General features: G+C 40.1%; 4 protein-coding genes across 9 annotated transcripts in view; 2 read left to right on the forward strand and 2 right to left on the reverse strand.

Moving 5' to 3' along the window:
• The window catches only part of dnajc8 (DnaJ (Hsp40) homolog, subfamily C, member 8), a 12,746-nt gene extending 8,274 nt beyond the window's left edge, over positions 1-4,472 (forward strand). For all 4 annotated transcript variants that reach the window (XM_079655073.1, XM_079655074.1, XM_079655072.1 and 1 more), the window contains 8 exons: positions 618-719; positions 1,756-1,812; positions 1,928-1,994; positions 2,885-2,979; positions 3,100-3,171; positions 3,358-3,449; positions 3,598-3,673; positions 4,025-4,472. In XM_079655073.1, the coding sequence (XP_079511199.1) occupies positions 618-719; positions 1,756-1,812; positions 1,928-1,994; positions 2,885-2,979; positions 3,100-3,171; positions 3,358-3,449; positions 3,598-3,673; positions 4,025-4,147 (684 nt within the window). In that variant the 3' untranslated portion in view covers positions 4,148-4,472. The remainder of the gene's footprint in view (positions 1-617; positions 720-1,755; positions 1,813-1,927; positions 1,995-2,884; positions 2,980-3,099; positions 3,172-3,357; positions 3,450-3,597; positions 3,674-4,024) is intronic.
• Positions 1-24,262, forward strand: part of LOC307022322 (heterogeneous nuclear ribonucleoprotein R) — a 147,840-nt gene that overhangs the window by 12,466 nt on the left and 111,112 nt on the right. The window lies entirely within an intron of this gene.
• LOC307022326 (uncharacterized protein) lies at positions 4,628-7,190 on the reverse strand. Its single transcript, XM_079655076.1, has 4 exons — positions 6,727-7,190; positions 6,061-6,394; positions 5,717-5,804; positions 4,628-5,232 (listed from the first exon to the last, which is right to left on the reverse strand). Exons 2-4 carry the CDS (start codon positions 6,282-6,284, stop codon positions 5,092-5,094), a joined length of 453 nt encoding a protein of 150 aa, XP_079511202.1. The 5' UTR covers positions 6,285-6,394; positions 6,727-7,190; the 3' UTR covers positions 4,628-5,091.
• On the reverse strand, positions 11,911-23,154 carry clk2a (CDC-like kinase 2a). 3 transcript variants are annotated; one of them, XM_079655070.1, is made up of 13 exons: positions 22,948-23,154; positions 20,006-20,205; positions 19,590-19,869; positions 18,448-18,538; positions 17,589-17,655; positions 17,101-17,217; positions 16,680-16,846; positions 16,145-16,239; positions 15,428-15,554; positions 14,753-14,835; positions 13,792-13,871; positions 13,607-13,697; positions 11,911-13,454 (listed from the first exon to the last, which is right to left on the reverse strand). In XM_079655070.1, the coding sequence occupies exons 2-13, from the start codon at positions 20,203-20,205 to the stop codon at positions 13,266-13,268; spliced, it is 1,587 nt and encodes a 528-aa protein (XP_079511196.1). In that variant the 5' UTR covers positions 22,948-23,154; the 3' UTR covers positions 11,911-13,265. The 3 variants fall into 3 exon arrangements, with proteins under 3 accessions (XP_079511196.1, XP_079511195.1, XP_079511197.1); XM_079655069.1 differs by having other exon boundaries at positions 15,428-15,557; positions 22,948-23,152; XM_079655071.1 differs by lacking the exons at positions 18,448-18,538; positions 20,006-20,205; positions 22,948-23,154 and having other exon boundaries at positions 15,428-15,557; positions 19,590-19,717.

The raw sequence follows: 24,262 nt of genomic DNA on the forward strand, positions 1-24,262 counted from the left end.
AATCTTTATCACAGTTGGATAACTAATTATCCTCAATGCAGTTGCTGTTAGCCTACTATCTAGCAGCTTTATCAATCGCAGTGCAGTGTAAACACGCTTTGACCAGTAACATCATATCAAATGAATGAGGTCAGGCTCCCAAAAAAGCTGCAGAGGATCCTCCTGTCCACCACTAACACTCCTGCATGCTGGCTGTGATCACAGAAACCCCCAGAAGAGAAAAATACTCAGAACATCCCCAGAAAGTGCAGCTTCCGATGGACGCTGCAGTTTGACTTCGAACTCATCTTTATTTATATTGCATCTTTCTTACAAGCATGTATCCAAAAGAGGTTCACCTAGAGATAAAACAAGAAGTTGGCAATGTAAAGGCAAAAATCACAATGACATATTAAGAATAAGTAAATAAGCCAATAGAATAAAAATAAAGACCAAGATTCAAAATAATGTAGAAAATGGATTCAAAAGGGAGAGGTTTTCCATTTCCTTTTTGAAACGCATAGCAAACTTGGATATCTTTCAGCATTAAACCACCATACAGTTTCCTTTTCTTTTTACAAACTGCTACTTTGTTTGTGAAGGAAGTGTTCATGATCATAATGTGTTTTTTTGTACAGGTAAAGCAGATTGAGAAGAGAGACTCTGTGTTAACCAACAAGCAGCAGATTGACAGACTGCTCAGACCTGGCTCTTCCTACTTCAATCTCAATCCCTTTGAGGTGAGTACACCACCAATGAAGTATGTTGCTGAGGTTTGTTTTGATTAGTTTAATGGTTAATACATTTAAATATATAAAAACGTTAACTGCCAATCATCAAGTTATGAGACATTAACATATATCCAATTAAATCGCTAATCAACTCAAGTATTGATTTCTAATAACATAATTGTTAGGGAATAATTTGCTTAGGTATTCAACCTTCGACACAGTTAATGGTTTTCTCTTTCTTCTGTCTCCTTTCCCATGGCATAGTTCTACGGCCTTGGGTAATGCTGCTATCTCTCTTAAGGAGGAGCAGCTTGGGCACATTGTTGTTGCCACTCTATGACAGAGCACAAGCTGCCATGAGGTAGTTTACTGTTCAGGGACGAAGGTTCCCTGGTGCACATTCTTTCTAGTTAGATTCAGGGTCCATATTTGTTTAGTCTCGCTGATGAAGAATGTTGATTATTACACTCCGAACTAGTTAAAACCTCGAGCTGCAGAAGAGTTCTTCAGAATTGGTTTGGCAACCGCTGTGTCAACTTGTGATACACCACCTGTCTTGTCAATTCTCCGGTCGTAACTCCAAATAAACCGTCAGTGTTTGCCATCAAAGCTCCAGCTCTCCTCGTGTCTCTCTGACTCCTGTTTCCATTGCTTCAGAAGTTTCCATCACAATAACATTTTGCGGAATCAGATCTTGAAATGTATACAAATGTCCTTTTTTCTTTACTTAATGACTAGCCATTTCTAATGTAATACAAATCCAATCTGTGACTTAAAGGCTTACTCCTACTTTATAGGGTTTTGTTTGTAATCCCCCCCCTCCCAAAAGAATCAGAAAAATGACCTCATCTGTTAAACTTTTGGGTGAATTTTATTTACAATCTCAATAGGCTGAAAAATCTGCTGTTGTCAAGCCCTCATCAGAATATGAGTCACCAATTACTGTCTTAACAATATGATCACAGCAGAAATATTCCTCTCGTGTTGACACTTTGGTTAAGATCTCGATGTGATATAAACTTACCAATGTTCACCTCATGCTCAGGTGCTCCAAATTGATCCTGAGGCAACAGATGATCAATTGAAGAAAAGATTTCGGGCGGTAAGAATACAAAACAAAACAAATGTCAGCGCTCTCCACTGTGACTAGCTGTGGATGTGGTGCCATGATGTTTTTTGGAACTACTTCTCTAATATTTGCTCTCTTTAATCTGCAGTTATCCATCTTGGTCCATCCAGACAAAAATCAGGATGAACAAGACAGATCGCAGAAAGCCTTTGAAGGTAAAATCTTCACCACCCTGTATGAGTTCAGAGGCTTTAACTGTCACATGCACAGAAGCTACAGGGTAGTTGTTGGCGATACAAATGTTTAGTCGTCGGCTCCTCTAAGAATGCAACATACTTAAAGGTGGGGTGTGTAATTTATTTCAGAAACACTTTTTGTTATATTCCATGGAATGCTCTTAACATCCCGATAGCAATGAATATATGAAATGCTTTGACAATAAATGCATTTAAAAAAATGTCATCTGTGGAAGCCGTAGCGCTGTAAAAAGCACGACCAATCATTTTAGCCGGCCCAGCTAACTTTTTTTAAATAACTGGATGGCCTACCTGTCTGTCAGCCTTCCATCTGATCACAAACTTATCTCGTGCCCTCATTGGTCATGTGCGTGTGTGTTGGAGGAGGGGCTCTGTAAGGAAGTGGCAGACTTTTTCCGGTTGTGTATTTTCAAATTCTAGCGCACTCGAGCTGGTTTCTCCAAAATGACCTACCCCACCTTTAAGACATAAGTACTTCTATATATTAATGTTAGCTTATTCGGTATTATTGCATGCCACTTTTGCTGTAACAATGTACATTTCCCCGCTGTGGGACTAATAAAGGATTTCTGATCTGAGAAAGAAAAAAGACAAAATATCGCAAATGATATAATGGTGCAAGTAGGAATAAGCAGGGAAAAGTCAACTATATATGTGTAAATTCAATGGAGATAAAACCGAATGCAAAAATAAAGTATTTCCAGTAGAATACAATCCTGTATTTTTCATAATGTTATAATAACTATTTGGACAACAACATGTATGTAGGTGAATACACTTCACAGATGGAGGAATGAATATGCTCTAAATTGGCTGTAATTGAAATTGATAAATTGTTCTCATCTCAGCCGTTGACAAGGCGTACAAGCTCCTCCTGGAACCAGACCAGAGAAAGAGAGCGTTGGACGTGATCCACGCAGGACAGGAATATGTGGAGCATCATGTGAGTTTTCAATACATCTCTTACTCTTCAAACATTCAAGGCATTTTGCCTGCATGTTACTCAGCTCTCCTGGTCTTTATTTGTTTGGTGACATTCCCTGCCATCCTGTGCCCCCAACAGGTAAAGGAGAAAAAGAAACAGCTGAAGAAGGACGGGAAGTCGTTGGATATGGAGGAGGACAACCCTGAAGTGGTAAGTGAAAGTTACAAATATATCTTACATACAATATAGCTGTCATAAAAACAAAATGGAGTCATTGTGATTACATGCACTCTCTGTCTATTAGTTTAATTAATTCAAACTAATAGGATTTTCACAAAGTTGAAATAGCGTATATTTGTAATGTTACCAAATATAAGTTTACTTGTCTTTCTACAGTTCAAGCAAGCCGTGTACAAACAGACCATGAAGCTGTTTGCAGAGCTCGAAATCAAGAGGAAGGAAAGGGAAGCAAAGGACATGCACGAAAGGTAAATCACACACTATATTTATAACCCCTTTTTTTTTTTTTACGGTATCCTACCTAAACCTTTTTTTAATGTAAATCATTTTGATTCTAAATGTTATCACGGACTCTCTAACACAGATTGTCATTACCTCTTTCTCTCAATTCACCAGAAAAAGGGCAAGAGAGGAAGAAATCGAGGTGGCAGACAAAGCAAAGCGGGACCGAGAATGGCAGAAAAACTTTGAGGTGGGTTCCTCCAACAATGCGGTCACTCTTCTAAATAGAACCACGGCTGCTTTTGGCATTCAAAGGAAAACCTTCACCCACTTTTTGATGTGGATGCCTTATCGGAGTTAATGGTAAATGTTGTCAACTGCAGCAACACATTATCCAGTATGTGTTGTATTGACAGAAAAAGTGATTCAAAGTTATTCTGAACTTCTTATTTGTGACTCTTCAAAGCCTTTTATATTAATACATGATCTTTAGGACATACTATGACTTTGAATTACATTTTATGAGATGCTTAACTCGTCTTGTTTTGACACACATTTCTCCTTTTCTTTTTAAATGATTATTTCTGTAACACATTTTCAGGAAACAAGAGATGGGCGTGTGGACAGTTGGAGGACCTTCCAGGCTAAAGGAAAGAAGAGCAAGGAGAAAAAGCCCCGGTCCTTCCTCAAGCCCCCTAAAGTCAAGATGGAACAGAGGGAATGATGCTGAAAAATGGGACTTTATTAGATTAACATCCTCTGTTCTAAAAACCCTAGTTCTGTGTCATCACCTCGTCGTCGTCGTCGTGAAGTCTTCTCTCGGATACTTCGTACAACAAATCCCTCATCCGACCCTGACAAACGTAGTTTTGTACTTGGTTTTCTAATGTACATATTTGTGATCTGGACCCGGAGATCATACCTGCCTCATGAAAGAGAAAACGATGTATCTTCCACTTCTGTCACTGATGAGAAAAATGTGCTCTGTCATTGTTGTTGTCCTTTTTCTTTTTTACTAAATAAAGCTTGGTCCTAACAAGCCGACAATACAGCGTGCCACGAAGATGAGTCTCAAATATGCACCAAAAAAAAGGTATTTAAAAAAACAAGTTTTGAGGTACTTGTTGGACACTTTACTAAGCCAAAATACTGACTGGATTCCCACCAACCTTAAAACATGCTGTTGGATCAAAGCAGAACAAAATATGATCTGGAAACTTTACAGAAATATGTTCAGTTGTCCGCAATGTCTTAAGATATTCATTAAGATGCTGTCAATAAAGGTATCTGACTGGTGTCTGCGGCACATACTTTTATATTTATATTGGATCAAATCCCCTTTAGTTTCTGCTTTTGTATTTTCAATTATTCCACCAAAAAAAGAAGTCCAGGAGTGAGAACACCAGATCAGTAAAATGGTAGTCATTCAAGGTCAAAGTGTCAGAGATTTACTCAATATCAACATATTCCATTTTCACAAGTAGCTACCGAGTTCAATGCAAAACAACCATCATGAACAATTAATATCAACTGAAAGAAACAAAGACAGAAGAATATATTGGCCTTATCCCCTCTTCCTGGGTTAAGGTGCGAGCCTCTGCCTTTCCTCCGTGAGCTGTCTGTCCTTTCAGTCTCTTGAGGAACATTTGATTGTCGTGCAGTCAGGTGTCACATGACTTTGCACTGATCCCCTCCCGCAGCAGCAGAGAACCGTTTGCTCCCCAGCAGCTCGTCCAGACTGAGGCCCTGAAACGCTCCGAAGAACGAGTCGTCCTTCACCGAGGCCGGCTTCCTGGGGGAGTTGGTCTGCTGCAGGTGGGAGAGGGTGGAGACTGTAAGACGTATACTGACAACTAGGACCAACACTTATTGTTCTATTAAATGTCAGAAAATATTGCCCTTTGACCCTAAAATGTCCATCACAGATTAGATTAGGGGTACTTGGTAGGTAATGTACATCAAGAGTATAAAGATATAGCCATAGAGTACCCAATACAAAAATATACAGTTTGAATACACTACCACAGACCAACCTACTACTTAAAAATGTAAATAAACAATAGTGTATATACATATATAAGTGTGCAAATAGCAACATAACAATTTAAATGTCTTGTTTTGTCAATCCAAAACCCAAAGATATTCAGTAGTTAAAAGATAAAACAAGAAATGTTAACATTTGAGCGCGAGAAAACTGCCAATTCTGCATGAAAAATTACTTTAAAAAAAAAAATGAGAATGGCCAAGTCAGTCTTGACAAACTAATATATTTTGATTTATTTTGTTCACCTACCCTTGAGAGGCAGTGGTGGCTCCTGAATTGAGTTCTCCTGACCGCCCTCTGTGCGTTCTTCTTGGCAAGTTTGGCCTGCTGTTGTTTCCTTTGGCAAACAGCACAGAGCCACATTAGGAACAGCACAGGGGGAAGCAGCTTACTCATGTGAGGAACAGCCTTATCCTCATTAAACCATGTTTGTGTTGCCAAGCTGGATAACAAACACCATCAGAAACTAAAACTCTGAATGAGTCACTACACTTTCCGAAATCAATGAACACAATGTTGGGATTAATAACTCATACATGATATAAGAGACTAAATTGCCTGTTTGAGAACTAATGACGTAGGTATTCCCCTACCTCTCCCTCTTCAGCTCCTCCTGGTACAGTCGGAGCCAGGAGTCAGGGACCTTCTGGCTGCTGCAGGGCAGGCTTCTCCTCCTGCTGACACTGCTCCTGCGGGCGAAGCTGCTCCTGCGGCCACGCTGCTCGCCCTTCACCCCTCTCTTGGTGGAGGGTTTCTTCCCAGACACACAGCTGCTGAAGTGCTTCAGAGGAGCCCCGAGCGACATGAGGGAGTCCATCTCTAGGCTGTCTGGAGCTGGTGCTGTTTGTGAGAGCTCACAGGTTTAAACACTGATGTCCAGGACAGAAGTGCTCTGCTTTACTTTCCAACAAGGGATGAGGCTTTGATCTGCAGATACAGAAAATAAACACTTTTATCCAGTACTCTTAGTTTATAGTAACAGCAACAAGTCAAGATATAATCATCTAATTAATTCACGAAGTAGGGTTCTGTTCAATACATATCAATACATTTTCACAGATTATTCATTCTCTTAAAAAGACAATAACTGTAAAAAAGCTTAAAGAAGATTGGCTACACCAAAGTATTTCAATGGAAATACATGAGGGTTCCTGGTATATTCTGAGAGGTCTTGTGCTGAATACATTGTACTGTTCTGCACAGTAGATCTGTCTTTTTTAACACAATATACTTTGTATTAAATAATCAACATTACTCACCTGCAGGTACCTCCTGTAGACACAATCAGCTGATGGTAGGATCTGTTAAAGCTGTACTCTCGTTGCTTCCACTACCTCAGTGTGTGTACTTGTATAAACCTCTGCTCTGTCACAGAGTGCTCTTATGGGGATTTACCTGATGACCTCACTGGACCTCAAACCGGATTACCTGTAGAGGCAGGTCACCCTTGAAAAACACGGGCTTTCACCTGGTTAAATAAAGGCTACAAACAAGGAGTTTACCTCATTAACAAGGGAGTAAAACAAACAAACAAGCAGCTTCTATTTAACATTTGATCAGTAAGCAGTATTTAATCTATAAGCAGTAATAGATAGAGTCGGAGGGATGAAACCCTCTTTAATGGTCACACATGCAGAGCACACAGCACCCAGTGAAATGTGTTCTCTGCATCTAACCCATCCTAGGAGCAGTGGGTAGCTATTGTACAGCGCCCGGGTAGCAATGGGAGTGGGGGGGGGGGGGGGGGGGAGGGGGATATGGTGCCTTGCTCAAGGGCACCACGGCAGGGCAGGAGGTGAACTGGGACCTCTCCAAGCAGCAGTCCACACTCCATATTTTAAGTCTGTGCGGGGACATGAACCGGCTCCCAGTCCAAGCCCCTACTGACTGAGCCACTGCCGGAGTAACGTGACTTGCATCGCAGTTCAGTGTTAGACTTCCAAGTAGACTGCTTGGTTTTCATTAAAACAACTTATAGTAATGAAAACCTCTACAGTTTGTTTTGAAGTAACAAGATGAGATCATTTGTTGATAGTTTGCTCTAGAGTGAGCCGGACTGACGACATGGAAGGCGGTGCGAGGATTTCTTCGCTTGATGCCAGGAAACATTGAACACCTGAAGGTCTCATTTCATTTATTCATTCACAACTGAATCCAGGTCAACATGAGACTCTTGGTTCTCAATTCTGAATTATTCCTTTTCAAATAACACTAAACTCAAGTCTATATTTAAAAATAAACGGTATGTCACAAAAGTCAGTATAGTATACAATGAAAAGCTTCTTTTTTTTAATCATTCAAATACAGAAATCTGTATTGTATGTTTAAAAAAAGTCAAGAAAAAGTAATGGTTTGGTATAAAAGACTTGTTTAAGTAATGAAAAAATAAATATAATATAAATAAGGTGATAGTATAGGATTCAAGAGTTTACAGTTTTTCTCAATCGCTAAACCCACTTTTTAGAATCTAAATTCATTTCTTCAAAACAAGAGCATAGCCATCTAAACAGAAACACACTTGCCATAACTCTGAATATCTTTTGCAAAATGCACTTACATGACCAAAACTGAAAATACTGGTCACAAAAAAGAATAAGTCGATCGAAACAGAACAAATTGTCCTCTAATGAGACAAATGTGTTTTCATAACTGAAACTCCGGTCACCATAATAACCCATTCTACCATAACAATATACATTTCTTGCAAAGTGCTCTAAGGCACTCAAAACTAAAAATACCCCTTCCAAAACCAGATACCTTCTCCAAAAACAAACATTTGTCAGCTCATGAGAAGACTATTTGAACAGTCATTACTAAGTGGCACACTAAATACTGACTACAATCATCAATACACAAACCTCAAGCTATCGATATTGGAAACTGAACGGAAAACTGACAAGTTGGGAGAAACAAACTTACATATAGGAAAAACAGAGTCTTACTGTAACTATGCCATTGTTTTTATTGTCTCATTTTCAGAAGAGCACCGTAACAGAAACAAAAGACGAATAGCAATACACTGGAAAAAAATAACATGGGTAAATGATGTAAATCAGCAGTAAAGCAGAGAATGAGATCTATATAACTTTACTGATCTGCTCTTTGGCGTCTGTCTGGCCACATAGCCTCATCTACGTCACAGCGTATGTCTTCCCTTGCAAGGCAGCGTGGGAAATATCTCCTTGCGTGTCGACACCACCCTTGACAGGATTCCGCAGAGATGTCCCGACAGCCAGCATTCATTGCGTCCAAAAGGGGCATTCTGTCATGAGGATGATGGTCATAAACCTTCCATCTCCAGGCAGAGAAGAACTCCTCAATGGGGTTTAGAAATGGGGAGTATGGAGGGAGGAACTCCATGGCCATGTGTGGATGAGCCTCAAACCATGCCCTCACGTCACGAGAGTGGTGGAATGCCACATTGTCCCATATGACCACGTGAACCGACCTCACTTGATCCCTCTCTTCTGGTGGCACAAGTCCGTCATACAGGACATCCAGGAAGGCAAGGACACGTTGCGTGTTATATGCTCCCATTAAAGGGATGTGAGCAAGGACGCCTTGTGTCGAGATAGCCGCACACAATGTTATGTTTCCTCCCCTTTGGCCTGGAACAAAGACTGTCGCTCTTTGCCCAATAAGGTTCCTCCCACGTCTCCTCACTTTGGAGAGGTTGAAGCCTGCTTCATCCACATATACAAAAACATGTGGTCATGCATTGCCTTCCAGCTCCATCATTCGCTAAAGAAAATGAAACAAACAGAGGACCGTTTTACATTACTGTAAGCAGTCAGACATACTAAAAATATAGGCAAGCCATCAGTGTGATTGAGGTCCTTACCTGTACATACCGGTGCCTTAAATCCTTCACACGGTCAGAGTTGCGTTCAAAAGGAACCTTATAGATCTGTTTCATTCTGAGGTGTTGCCTCTTTACGTAACACCCGGTCAATGGTTGCAACACTTATAGACTGAATGTTACTGAAGACATCCTGGTCTGCAATTATTCTGGCCTGAATCTCCCTTAAGCGGATTTCATTGTTGGCCACAACCATATCAACAATGGCAGACTCTTGTTCTGGAGTAAAGGCCTTTCGTCTGCCACCAGAGCGGGGTGCTCTTTCAGTTCTATCAATAAATATTTGAGAATGTTATGTACTGTAATATAAAAACAGTGATCGAAACCTACATCAAAATAGAAATGCATGAAGTGCTGTAAAAAAGGGTTACAGTAGCTTACCTATTTTCGTGCCTGAAGATCCTAATAATGGATGCCACTGTTGATCTCGGTATATTGGGCTGAACCCTTTGGCCAGCCTCACTGAGGGACATGCCATGGTTTATGACGTGGTCCACAATAGTTGCACGGGTGTTGTCCGAAACTACTGTTCGCATTGGTCCCCTTTCAACTCTTCCACCACGCATACGTACAGCCCTCCCTCTTCCTCTCTGAACATGAGGGTTCCCTCTTCCTCTCTGAACATCAGCTCTCCCTCTTCCTCTCTGAACATCAGCTCTCCCTCTTCCTCTCTGAACATCAGCCCTCCCTCTTCCTCGCTGAACAACAGGGTTCCTTCTTCCTCTCAGAGCTCCTCTACCTACTCGATCAGCCATTTTGTTTACACAAACATCTTACTGAAGTGAGGGAGGTCTTTTATAGGATTCTCACTAATTACAATTACTATAGGAAATTCATTGATGTCAGCTGTGAGCAATTCATTTACATGGAAGTGAAGTACTCAATTCACCCCAATACAAAAAAAAACATTTCTCAATGTGCAAAAAGGAAAAGACCACAATTACTGACTGTAAAAATGTTGTATCAGCTATAGCTAATCCTCCCCATATGAACATCTCAAAGACCTATGCAAGTCATATCAACACTATTATAGCTTTACCGGCACCATTTAAAAAAATATTTTAAGTACAGTCATGCAAATTCTATCATGTAAATGTTTTCAATGTAACATCATTACTGTAAGGTATACAGTACATTCCATGGAGTTACCTTTTTCAATGGGGTGATTGACTGATAACAAGTGTTAATATTTTGCACATCAAGTGTCAATTAGTGTAGCTATGGTCTAAGTTTATGAGGAAGTGTTATCCACTGTGAGAAGATTATTTGTTGTTTTGTAGACATGAGTTACACAACAGATTTTTGATCTTTGTGTAGAGAATTGTAACTTCAGTTAGAGAATTGTGTGATCTGTTTTGCAAAACACTGCTTAGCATCTGCATTTTGTGTGATATCAATGAGAAATGGTATACTGTTGTAGAGAAATGGTTTTCTGTTTCGATGGCTGTGCTGTTGGTTTGATGAAAGGAATTTTGATTCTAAATAGTGGGTTTAGCGATTGAGAAAAACTGTAAGTTGAGTATGTCATAAAAACTTAAAGTAAAAATAAATTCTGACAGAAATGACACAAAAAAAGTATACTTTTTACATTTATAGTTATTTGTTTTAAGGCTATCTTCGTGGTACGTTTCTTTTCCATTTGGATTCCCTTTTACTGTGTTAATGTTTTGCACCAATACCAAAGCAAATTCCTTGTACTTCTTAAATGAGTCATCATATCTGCTCATATATCACTTCCTCCTTCTCAGACCATGTCAGGCGATGGGACCAAGGTTGAGTTAGAGGCCAGCTGACCTCAGTGACCCAGAGATCTGACCTCAAGGGTCCCAGCCTTTCTGTGGGACATGTTAGGCACACAGTGGTAAGACCCTATTGAGTTTATTTTACAGTCTTGTGTAGCAGGGTCATTTGCTAATATCTGTTCTTGACGCCCCCATATAACCTCAGTTATATAGTCGGCTGTAGAGCATTTTAATCGCTTCATTTACAGGACAAATGTGGCTTGAGAGAGAGAACGGGACATCGAAGCAGGTTATTGGATCAGCGCTGCGTCACCCTCAGCTTGCACGCAGCATCCGTGCACCTGTTGCAGCCGTCCCGTGTTCCCCTCCTGACAGCTGAGCTCTGCGTTTAGAAAGAAGTCAGAGAGAGATTAGTTTCCAAAAGACATTGGCTGACAAGAAATTAAAGGTAAAATGAGGCATACATTACAATTCAGTAGAGCACCAGGAGGATAAAATCACTTCAAACTCATATTTAAAGATCCTGCAGGCAGCGGGAAATAAGAACTTAAGTCAGCCACTAAGATAAAGATAGTGGTAAGGGTCTGCTACTGGTGAACTATTTTCTAGGAAAACTATTAAGTGAGAAATTACACATTTTTAAAGATGATTTAATCAATAGAAGTTAAATGAATGCTGTGTTACTACTTTCCAGCAAGAAGTAAGTGTATCTTTATTTATAGGAGTTCCCTGAAAACAGAACAATGCAGACTCCATGTTGACCTTCAGTTCAGACGTCTGACTTGAACATCGTCCAGCAGCGGCTTTAGTGTGAGAGGTAAAGATGGACTCAGACGCAGGGCTGGTATTTAAAGACGGGATGCCTCCCTTCAGCTACCAGAGGCCTGAACCCAAACTGAGAGCACCATAAGCCTTTGGTAAGGAGGACTTCACTTTAATTCTACACAATCGTACATATATACAGTTTTATACGCTTTAATTTCTTACAAAAAAAACAAGTAATGTACAGTTGGGGGGTGGGGACTATATGACCTATATGAACTCAAAAATAAATACCGGTAACAGGAGTTGTGTGTGGCTCGTTGGCTACTTCCTATGTGCTTTACCTCGATGGAGACTTCCAGGTCTGACCGAATCACACGTGGAAAAAAGGCAGTTTATGTTTTTCGGATTTAAAAGAATGCAAGAATGTTCCCATGACTAATGCTGAACTACCAACAAGTCACTGAGCAAACATAATATGAGCATGTCACCCACACTGCCAACCCATACATACACACACACACTCTCACACACACACACACACACACACACACACACTCACACCCAGAAAGCATTTTATAACATAACACATATCTATAAGAAAGGCCATAGAGGCCTGTGTGTGGAGTGCCCACCATTATCATCTTATTGGCGAACAATAACAGACCTATAGATCCGTCTCCATATAGGGGAAAATCTTTTAGATGTATAAAAATAAACATGAAAAACGATATGCAACGCAAGAACTCACTTGACCAAGACGTAAACATAAAACTTGAGACACTTGTCTCTTCTGGAGATAATTGCAATTTCCAAAGAAATATATATTCAATTTGAATTAATTGTTTCTAGCATAATATAATGTTACACGTCTCCATGTTAAGAGTGATGTGGGTGAGGACATGCACTGCATACACAGCTCTATCTCCTTTTAAACCTTTCCTTAGACTTCAGAATCGGAAGGCCTTTCTTCCCTTAAACTGAGTGATTGGGTCACCTGTAGTGTAGTGTATATTTCCTTCTAAGACGGTGAATTATTTTCTTTACATGCTAATGAAAAGAATATACGGATGGACGGAAGGAATAGTCAAAAGGAAGACAGGAGCTGCATAGAGGGCTACTTTGGGTACAAACAATCTTCCACCAAAGACCTTTGTCCTCTGTGGAGGCTGTGGCGGGCAGAAAAGATTCATTCTTTTCAATTTGTCCAGTCTTTGTGTTACTTTGGTCTCTGCTGCAGAAACATGCCTCATGTGGCTGCAGAGCTGGATGTCCGATGGGCAGCGTGGTGGAGCAAGAGGAAGTTAAGGTGTCCATGCTTTATTGACAAATGACAGAAAAACATCCAGAGCCCCGATTAATTTAACAGTTCGCCTGCTCCACGATAAAAAAACGCTTGATCTTCTGTGTCATTCAGTCTCTGGAGGCTCAAGGGTCACCGGCTGATGTCCCGGTTGCCCTCCCAGCTCTTGCTGCTCCCCGCCTCTGCGGCCGCCCCGTTCTCAAAGAAGGGGTGTTTGAGGGAGTCGGCCAGCGCCAGCCTCTTGGTGGGCTCGTACTCCAACATGCTTTCTATCAGGTCGAACAGCTGGTGGTGCTCCTCCGCCTCCGACAGCAAGTACCGCTGAGAAAGGGAGTAATGAGACACTGTCAAGCTACAGCACTACACAACACAAAGGTTTTATTTCTTCTGTTGATTTCAATTTTTTTACTTTCGACCCTGCGAATAAACATCAATCCTTATTTCCTTTTCTACTCCCCATCCGCCCTTCTTACCCGTAAGGGTTTGCAGTTTTCTCTGACGTATTTCCCCGCTGAGGAGCTCTCGTCCCAGTCCAGACGGCCACGGTAGAAATACTTCTGCTTCCTGAGAGTTTACAGACGTGACAGCGTGAGTGATGTGTAACTTTTATAAATAAAATATATGTATGCATGCTTGTTGTAGGCACGTGTCTTCTCACCTCGTTTTACGAATCATTCTGGAGGGCACTGGTCCCAGGATCCTCTCCATCATGGCCAAATGCTCCCTGTTGTCGTGAGTCTAAAAGAAATATGAGTAAGGGATCCATGACTCAGCATTAAGAGGGATAAACTGATTCAGACTGAGTGTTGAACTGCTGCTGGTTGAATGAAGAGTAAAAGACACAGTCAGAGCTCAACAATAGTGTTAGTTTGGCTATTTGGTGAGGCACAGGCTATATTGTCTACATTTAAATGTTAAAGTAGAAAAGTCTTTAACTTTTATCTTACCCCTAGATTCCACCGGGTCCGTCTGCGCCGCGTTACGGCCGCGTTACGTTACGGTGTTCACAAAGATCGCGGCCACACTAGTCAATGGGTGCTATTCCACCAGACGCGCCGCGTTACGGCTCAGAAGCGTCTCAGTGCTGGGCTCCGCTCAAAATAGAATGCAAGTCTATTTTTCGACGTGAGGCGTTGCAAAGCGCCAGCCAGGAAGTGGACCGGTCAGAGCATCCCGTCAATCCCCAAAATAAACACATTTTGCAGACCATCCCTCCGTAGTCTTTCAAGTAGGAGGAGAAATGCCAGCGTTCTCCTCTGGTTTACAGGCACTGTGTAAATTATATATATATATATATATATATATAGAATAATTATGATGATGATGAATGCATTTTTTTTACCACTAAAATACAGCAACACAGCTTTGATTCATGTCATTTATAACTGGAATATTACAATTATTATTAACTTTGTCTGTACAAAGTAGCCTGTCCAGGAAACATGCCCAAATCAACCAAAACTGCGAGCCGGCAGGCAAGACGCTCCGCTCCTGAAACGCGCCCGGTAGGGTGTGACGCCGGAGGAGGTTGGACCAAAACCGCGGTGCAGCCGTAACGCGACGCAGACGGACCCGGTGGAATCGAGGGGTTAGGTTCCAGCAGTGGGCTGTCATTGTACCTGAAACAAGGTGAAGCCCAGGTAGTACTCAAACAGGATACAGCCGATGCTCCACACGTCACAGGGATGGCTCCAGCCCAGCTCTAAAGAACAAAAACATGCATCCAATTAATGAAAACATCTAAAGAAATGTGTAAATGTTCAGTCTTCTTAAAACTGGTTAACGGCTCGCTATCATTACACAAAAATGGTCAAATGACTCAAAAGCGTTTCAGTTAACTAGGACAATCCAGTTCATGGAACAAATATCATGAGGCTTCAGGAAAAGATTGGAGGCAACGGCTCATTGACTTTAATTGTGTGATTATTTCTACATTAATTGTTTAATCGGATTGACCACTGCTCCCTGACAGAAGTATTGTTGTTGCTGCTGATTATATAGTAATGTATGATAGAAGAGGCTTTTAAACAGAGGAATGCTGAGCTGGGGGGGGCGCAGTGGGTGTGTGTGTCTACAGAAGCTCCAGTTGTGATGGACACGGTTCGCCACTGAATCTTAAGTGTAAAGATGAGAGGAGGAACAACAATTGGCAGAAACAGCTGTTAATCTCTAAACTAATTTCCCCATGACCCTATTTCAATTGGATCTGCGATAGGTTTCAATAATAAAATAGTAGTTTCTGAGCAGTAGTGTTTACAATTAGTTTGCGGCCCAGAGCCTATTGACGCACTCACCCAGTATGACCTCGGGTGAGCGGTAATGCCGCGTGGACACAATGGTGCTGTGGTGCTCGTGGTCAAAAGTGGCGCTTCCGAAGTCCACCACCCGAACCGCCGTGCTCTTTACTGTCCGCTCCTCTCGCTTCTGCAAGAAGGAAAACAGTGTTCACAGAATTGTTGAGACTTGACTTTTCTAGGACTCATTCTGTAAATTCTGGCTGGTTCAAGGTTCTTTATTTGTCAAACGAACATAGCTACAGTGTAGTTATGTAGATGAAAATCTTGTGCCACAGGCTTCTCCAACAGAGCAACACAAAACACAGATAAACAGACAAATATAGTGCAAGTAAATAGTAAATACAAGAAGAAAATAGTTTAAAAAAGTGAAATAGTGCAATAAGAGTCTATATGCAAGTCATTGAAATATGATATATTAGGTAAATAGATCAATATTTTTTAAGTAGCAGCCAGATGAATATTGTGGATGTTGTTGTTGTAACAGTCTTTTTAGTGTGTGGTTTATGGGAAATGTGCAGTCTGTTTCTTCAAACTGCAGCTATGGGTATTACATTTGTATTCATGAGACCTCTAAGCAGTATCTTTTACCAACGTTTAAACAATAGACACATCAGAACTATCAGTATGACATTTAAAGTGGGATGTTTTCTGTTTTTTTAAACTTTCCACTTAAGTCTATAAAAAAAGAAATTCTCTCTTTCCTTTGCATCTTACCTTTTCTACATTGAAGGACATGGTGAAGTCTGAGTTGACAAACAGGATGTTCTCAGGCTTTAGGTCTGTGTGTGTCAGCTTATTGTCGTGTAGGACTATGGAGAAAAAACACGAGTAACTTGTTATAAAAACACATGGAATAGTTCAAAGACACTTGAGAGGTAATTTCACAACTGAAAGAACCTATCCAGGAAATCTTCATTACAGCATCATTTTCCAATAAGTTATTGAACACTCTCTTCTGATTGGCAGTTGGCCCTATAATGCCCTCGTGTGGCTGCAGGCTGGTTACTACAGACAACAGAGGCTTTCAGTCCAGACCCTGAATTTGTAGGCAACTGATGAAGACACATCACTGAATAAGGGTGTTTGAAGGAAAATAAGGAAAGCAAAATTGTGTTACAAAAACCTATTAAATCTTATTATTATTATTACACGTCTATTGCCTACACTAAATAGGTTTATTTTACTTGTTAGATCACAAATATGTATCTTGTAAGTTAACTAAATTAAAGACAATTATAAAGCAACTTACATTTCACAGAGAGACAGAGTTGGTAGGCCATGTGTCGGACCTGACCGATGGAGTAGGGTAAGTAGTTGTTTTCCTTTAGAAAGTCAAAGGTGCTGAGAGCTAGCAGCTCAAAGGAGATACACATGTGACCGTGGTAGTCAAACCAGTCGTACATCTGTACACACAGGCTGCAAGAAAAACAACATACACAAGGTTAGAAAGTGATTCAGCGGGTTAGGTAACTTCCCATTAATCAAGTATTTTTAGAAGCTAATTCAGCACGTGTTTGTGTCAAAAGCTTTCAGAAAAGGGTGAGGCTTTTATTATCAAACATGAGCTAATGTTATTGTCACTACAGTAGGTTGCCCAGCTCTAATAAGGTAAACGATGATACTTGACTTTGAAGTTTATTACAGTACAACACTATTCAATCAAAACTCACAATTTGTTATCAGGGTCCTTTTCATTGATCTTCTCTAGAACATTTATTTCCAGGCGAGCTGCTTCCTTGTACTTTTCCACATTTTTGATAATTTTCAGAGCAACAGCGGCTCCTCCCCTATGAAACAAAAGAAAACAAAACAAAAGAAAACAGTATGAAGCCAACTACCGAGGACATAAACACAACCTTAATTCAGGGAGCAGATGCCTGAGCAAATGGCCTGACTTAATAGCAGATGCTAAAGGGAAGTTGAACTTAAATGATATGACTTTGTAAGAAAAGTCCCTGATAATGATCAAGTTCAATGGTGGGAATATGGGAAGTCCCTCTTTGCCATAAGAACTTTTTTATGCAGCTTCATCAGCTGGATAGATATGAACAAAGAACCCCAAACAGGAATCTCCCACCCCTCAAACGTGTGTCTAAGAAAAATCAAACACAGTGAGCACTGAGCAGGTGTCAGCTTTTCGGTGTCAACTGATACATACCTGCGGTGGTCGATGCACTGCATCACCCTCCCAAAGGTGCCTTCCCCCAAAGTGCTGACAATCTCATCTGCAACACAACACAGAGAGAAAAGGAAGGGAGAGGGAGGGCGGGGAAAGAAAGAACAGGAGCATTAGACATGTGGACTTAAGTAGGAATACATGATGCAAAAGCTTAGACAGGCGAATCAATCTTAGCGCCCATCCCCTTTTTAAATTCAATCTGTATGCTACGAGATGTGTAGAAAATAAGGGAGTAAAGCGCTCCCTTTCTTTGATGACCAATTTGAAGCCATCAAAATTAAGGGCACATCCCCCGGATGTGGCTGTCTTTGCCCAAAAGGAAAGTGGGGTATTGTGTAAAACTGGAAAAATGATTAGGTGTTTCTACAAAACTGTGCTTGATCCTGAAATGACCACGGTGTAAAGTGTGTGCTGGTTGTAATAAGACAATACTGAGTAAGTGATGTGCATGTTAGATGTCTACAACAAAAATCCCTGAAACCCCTTATAGTGGAAAAAGCTATCTTAAGTTACAGATTTAGAACTGTAACTAATTTCTAATCTGAAACGCAACAGAGACAAACAACTGCAAATGGGATTCTATGTTTAGGAAAGTCAAGTAACCTGTGAAACATAGAAAAATGCTCCACAGCTTAAAATCCTAGAACAAAAAGGAGAAGGTATCTAAGGTCCCTCTCAAAATCTTCAACATTCCTGCAATCCACCCTGCTATTTCAGCTAGAGCGAAGAGCATTCTAGCAAGGCATCATCATCATCAGGCACTCCCATGTCATGTAAATGCTCTATGCTTTAATACTCATATGGAGAATGGTTACGATAGAGTAGTGGCAGTGAGTACATCTCTCTTGTAGGACGTCCCCACTCCGACAGATCAGGTGCCCTTCCTCGTCGTCCCTCACACTCAGTGCCCGCGTCCGGCTGTCGCTCCGCTGTTTTCACACCCAAACCGCCATCAGCAGGTCACGACATGACCGGAGGGAACGGGGGATATTCAGGGACAGCCGCAGCAATGGTAGACGAGGAGGGAAGAGGAGGGTGGTAGTAGGTGGGTTTGGTGGTCATGGGGCGATTCACGCATGACACCACGTGAAGGAAATATATAACGATAGGGATATAGTGCAAGGGAACAAGTCAAAAATTACATGATGCTCCTCCCTCTACCTTTAATCCACAGCTGCTTACAAAAAGGAAGCAACTTGTATTCCATTCATAAACGCAAAACCAATTCAAACAGAAGTATAACTAAGTCAGAATAAATAAGATGGAAAATAAAATGAGAAGGAATATGTGTAATCCAGAAGGAAATATTTAAAGATAACCCCAACATATTAACACTAAAGTCAACCCCTTGCTTACTTACATTTATACTTCTTAAAACAAATCTGTGTATAAATTAATCCACACAAAAATGCATTTTAACAAATCTAAGACATTTCAAATGTCCATAAAAAATGTTTAATTGCTTGGTAGAACATTTTCACTTTTTTCCTCTATCTTTGCTGCATACCAACTGTTACCACAGGCATTTGGGCTTTCCACAAATAACTGACAATCTAAAATATTAAGTTTTATGAAAGGTAGGGTCACAGACACAAACTAAGTGTGACCAGGTGTAACTAGGCATTCAAAAGGAAAAGTGGAAAAGCTGTGATGGGCGTGTATAGGAAGAACATCAATAATTGGCAGTTAATCATTAGTGAACTAATATAAAACTTAATTGCATAAAAATGAAAATGCTCTCCCAAAAAGAAATGCCAATTCAAGCAAACCCCATCTAGACAAAAATTAAGCAAAACCCTCTGAAAGAACAAAAAAAAGAAAAAATCATAAAGATTGTACTACTTACCAACTCCAGGAGCTATGGAGTGGAAATTGTTAAAGAAAGAAAGAGACAGAAGGAGCTGAGTGGAAGAAGAGACTGAGATGGAGGAGAGAGGATGAGGAGAGCTAAAACACAACCTCAGCACTGGCTGTACTCACCGAGGAGGATGGGCTATAGGACCTGGTTCTACGCCGCCTTCGTTTGTGCTTACGCCTGCTGCCTTTCCGTCGGTACGACTCTTCCCGTTCTCGCTCCCTCTCGCGGCCACGTCGGTAGTCGTACAGGTTTGGGGTGAAATTGCGTGGGTAATAACTTTCAGCTGCTCCATGTGGCTCCCTTTCTCTGTCGCGGTCTCGGCTCGGATCCAAGCGTCTGTATCCGTCGCAGTATCTTCTGTCAAACGGCCGTTGCTCCGTAGAGCGATTGTCACAGCTACGACTGAATCAGAGGACAGAGACATACATTGAAAGCTAAAACTGACAACCAACCAGACCCCAAAAAAGATCAGCAGAGTTGGTACTTTGAAATAGCAGTAAAACAAACAAAATAATTTTCAATATACACACAAACATACCTCCTTGAGCGTACAAAGCTTCCTTCCTGTCGGTGCCCTCGTCCCTTTCGGTCTCTGTCTCGATCTCGGTCTCTGTCACTGCTGGAGGAGAAAGAAGGTGATCTTCTGTGCCGGTGTCTTCGCCCTCTGTCTCTGTAGCGGTCTTGGTAGCTGCTTCGACTGTCTCGTTCCGAAGACGAGTACCGTCTCGTGTGAGGCATCTAGTGAATTATGAGGACAAAAACAAACATCATTAAGATTTTTAGTACATAAGATGCCTTTTCAATTTGGAACAGTTGCAGGACAGCTGTTTATACATTTACTCAAGTTTTTAGTCAGCTGCTTGCATCACTGGGACAGCTGACCACTGCCAGACTTGTAAGGCAAGGCAAGTTTATTTATATAGCACTTTTCAACACAAGGCAATTCAAAGTGCTTTACAAAAAATGAAAGACATTAAGAAAATGGCATTTAAAATCAGTCATTAAAAAGAAAAGTTAATGAAAGAAACATTAAAAGAAAAAATACATGGATAAAAGTTACAGTGCAGTCTAAGATATGAATAGTTCAATTAAAAGCAGCGACAAAAAGAAAAGTCTTCAGCCTGGATTTAAAAGTAGTAAGTTGCAGCGGACCTGCAGGTTTCTGGGAGTTTGCTCCAGATATTTGGAGCATAATAACTGAACGCTGCTTTACCATGTTTAGTTCTGACTCTGGGGACAGAAAGCTGACCAGTCCCTGAAGACCTGAGAGATCTGGATGGTTCATCATTTAGCAGGAGGTCAGAAATGTATTTTGGGCCTAAACCATTCAATGCTTTATAAACCAGCAGCAGTATTTTTGAAATCTATTCTTTGACACACAGGAAGCCAGTGTAAAGACTTCAGAACAGGAGTGATATGATCCACTTTCTTAGTGTTAGTGAGGACTCGAGCAGCAGCGTTCTGAATCAGCTGCAGCTTTCTAATACATGTTTTAGTGAGACCTGTGAAGACACCATTGCAGAAGTCGAATCTACTGAAGATAAAAGCATGGACAAGTTTTTCCAAATCCTGCTGTGACATTAGTATTTTAATCCTAGATATGTTCTTTAGGTGATAGTAAGCTGATTTAGTAACTGTTTTAGTGTGACTGTTGAAACTCAGGTCAGAGTCCATGACTACACCTAGATTTCTGGCTTTATCTGTTGTTTTGAACATTGCAGACTGAAGCTCAGCGCTAACTTTTATACGTTCTGCCTTGGCTCCAAAAACCATCACCTCAGTTTTATCTTTGTTTAATTGGAGAAAGTTCTGACACATCCAGTCATTGATTTGTTCAATGCACTTACTCAGTGTTTGAATTGGAGCATAGTCTCCTGGTGAAATTGTTACGTAAATGTGTGTGTCATGCGCATAGCTATGGTAACTTATTTTGTTGTTCTTCATTATCTGAGCCAGTGGTAGCATGTAGACGTTAAAGAGAAGAGTCCCAAAGATGGAGCCTTGAGGTACCCCACATGTCATATTTGTCAACTCAGATGTGTAGTTACCTATAGAAACAAAGATGTTTCTGTCCTTTAAGTAAAGGGAACTGTGGGAGTCAGTAGGTGGGCAGTTGTAGGATAGAACAATGAAAACATTTGATCCAAAATGAACTGAATATCAGACTGAAAGATTTTTTCACAACCATTCTACTGTATGTGAAGATGACAAGTTGATTGACATCAACAGCTTAGTAAACAAACTTGTTTTTTTAAGAATGTGATTACCTAGGAGGCCCATAGTTATGTTTGAATAGAAACATACATTTTAAGTATATTTCCTAAGTACTGTACAATTTCGAGATACTAGTACTTTACTTGAGTATTTGCATTGTTTGCTACTTCTACCCCAGTACAATGAGAGTTAAATGGTGTACTTTTACTCCACTGCATTTTTAAATATCTTTACTTCCTTTGCAGATTTGGATTAATGATGTGAAATATAATCAAAGCTAAAATAAGATGTTAGTTACTATTTTAAATTCACAAGCTACCCAGCAGTATACAAAGGAATTAAAATGTGCTGCACATGTAACAGTTGTGATAAACACATTAATGCATCAATAATTAGAATAAAAAAATATAAATATATATTAGACATTTGGCCAATCTGCATCATGAGTAGTTCACTTGTGGTGCGTTAAGTATATTTTGATGCTAAAAAGTGATGCTGCTACTTTTGTACTTTAACTTAAGTAACATAAGCAATGAAGGACTTTTACTTGCACCAGAGTATTGCTACACTGTGGTATTTGTACAAGATATGAGTACTTCCTCCACCTCTGAGTTTAAGACTCCAACTTCTACGAGCATCCTGAAGCCTATACATTTGTGCAAAATGACCTGCAGCTAGACGATCAAGTGTTACAGTAGGCCTTGGAATATGTCAACTGATCAGATGCAGGAATGCATTTTAATAACCCTGTTGCATGATCCCATTTAACAAATAACAACCCATCACAGTTAAGCGTAAATACAACGACGGCAAACAACACACTGACGTTGATTGGCTGTTAATTAAATGAATTGAAATAACGTCACTGTTTCATCAGTTGATTAGTGTAACGTTAAATTCATACAGTTATAAGCGTCTAAACGTTGAGCTCAGCTGATATCATACGTGCGTTAGCAACCCGTCACCGCTGTTATGTTTTTGTCACTGAGATATCTAGTGCTGTCACTCCATACTTTTCAAAAACATACACATGAAAGGAGGAATATAGATGTAAACTTTAACCAGCTAACTAGCTAACTGACCAGCGTACTGGCTGTAAGCTTGCCGGGCTAGCAACATTAGCTAACGTAAATACTTTGACCGCCATCTTAGCTTAGCTACGTACATCAGCTAGCAAAACAGATACTTTCGCTAGCTGTCGTACTAACCGTTTTGTCGCTATGTGGCTAACATTACATAACGAAACGTCTTGTAAATGGGTTTTACCGTTTTAGCAGCGAGGCCTGTACGTTTGTCCCACAAGAAATCCGTGTTGGCGTTCCAGTTTTTCCTCTATTATCTTATCGCCAGCACCGATGTTAAATGCTCTCTTGCTAGCAAGCGAGCAGCAGCTCTTCCCTGCCTTCGCTGTACAGACAGTTCTGGTTCAGACTGGTGGCGGCTACGCCTCCCTACGCCGAGACTGCAACTCCGTCCTGAATGTACACAAACCAACACAGCCCAGCACTCTGAACCCGCAGCCAGAATAACTCAATCATATGTTTTTTTTTTAACGTTTTAAAATACATAATACTAACAAAAATTGACATGTAATCCTTTTCTGACCACCACAATTATATCGACAGAATACATTCATACAATTAAAATTATTATTTTAGAAAAGCATTATCTATAGGCTAACGATACAAAAATGAATCTACCCTTTTTTTAGACATTTCAAATGTAGACCATTGTTTAGCTGACAACGTTTTTTGTTACTCTTCTTTTCGTTATTTTGTACATTGATATACAACTTTTTGTATTCAATTTGTTTCAAAAAAGTTGAAAGAGGCAGAATTTGACTCAATCTTTACACCTGCTTCCGTACAATTTTTGCAGCGTTTAGACTTTCGAGAAATTTGAATAACTGTCTTAATATTAACTAATTCACATATAACAATCTTCCTTAATATCTAGGGTTGTATTTTTATTAAAAAAATGTTTTTTTGACACTTTATTTCATAATTTGACACAATATTACATAATTTGGATTTGGCAGTATAGTGACTTTATTTTCATCCTATCTTACTATTTATTTTCCTTGTGGAAATGGGCTTCAATAACCTTTTATTTTCATGGACAAGGATGGGAAGATACTAGGTATATTTACTCAAGTACTGTACTTAAGTACAATTTTTAGAAACTTGTACTTAACTTCAGTATTTCCATTTAATGCTTGTACTTCTACTTCACTAGAATTCGTAAATTGTGTACTTTTTACTCTACTACATTTATGGAATACCTTTAATTACTTTGAAAATGTTGATTAATTATGTGAAATATAATCAACACTTAAATCACACTTTAGTCACACCTTGAGTAAATTCACTCATTAAAGCGATCTGCACCTTTACCAGCTTTGATATAACTTTAATGCATCAACAAATATAATCAAAACTTTTAATATTTTTTTCTGAAATGGACCAATCTGCATATTGGGTACTTTATTTTTTACTTTAAAGGGGACCTATCATGCAAAATGCACTTTTTGATGTCTTTTATACTTAAATGTGTCCCCGGTGTGTCAGGGAACTCACCAAGT

Source organism: Notothenia rossii (assembly GCF_949606895.1).
Source record: "Notothenia rossii genome assembly, chromosome: 10".
In the NCBI taxonomy this organism is placed as follows: Eukaryota; Metazoa; Chordata; class Actinopteri; order Perciformes; family Nototheniidae; genus Notothenia; species Notothenia rossii.

What these genes read in the sequence shown, in the direction of transcription:
- LOC307022326 (XM_079655076.1), bottom strand. Translation starts at nt 6,284, where the DNA reads ATGGACTCCCTCATGTCGCTCGGGGCTCCTCTGAAGCACTTCAGCAGC. An exon ending in GAGGAGCTGAAGAGGGAGAG is followed by an intron (nt 5,805 to 6,060) that starts GTAGGGGAATAC and finishes TGTTTGCCAAAG; the next exon opens with GAAACAACAGCAGGCCAAAC. An exon ending in GCCACCACTGCCTCTCAAGG is followed by an intron (nt 5,233 to 5,716) that starts GTAGGTGAACAA and finishes TCCCACCTGCAG; the next exon opens with CAGACCAACTCCCCCAGGAA.
- clk2a (XM_079655069.1), bottom strand. Translation starts at nt 20,205, where the DNA reads ATGCCTCACACGAGACGGTACTCGTCTTCGGAACGAGACAGTCGAAGC. An exon ending in CCTATAGCCCATCCTCCTCG is followed by an intron (nt 18,539 to 19,589) that starts GTGAGTACAGCC and finishes GTGTGAAAACAG; the next exon opens with CGGAGCGACAGCCGGACGCG. An exon ending in CAGTGCATCGACCACCGCAG is followed by an intron (nt 17,218 to 17,588) that starts GTATGTATCAGT and finishes TTTGTTTCATAG; the next exon opens with GGGAGGAGCCGCTGTTGCTC.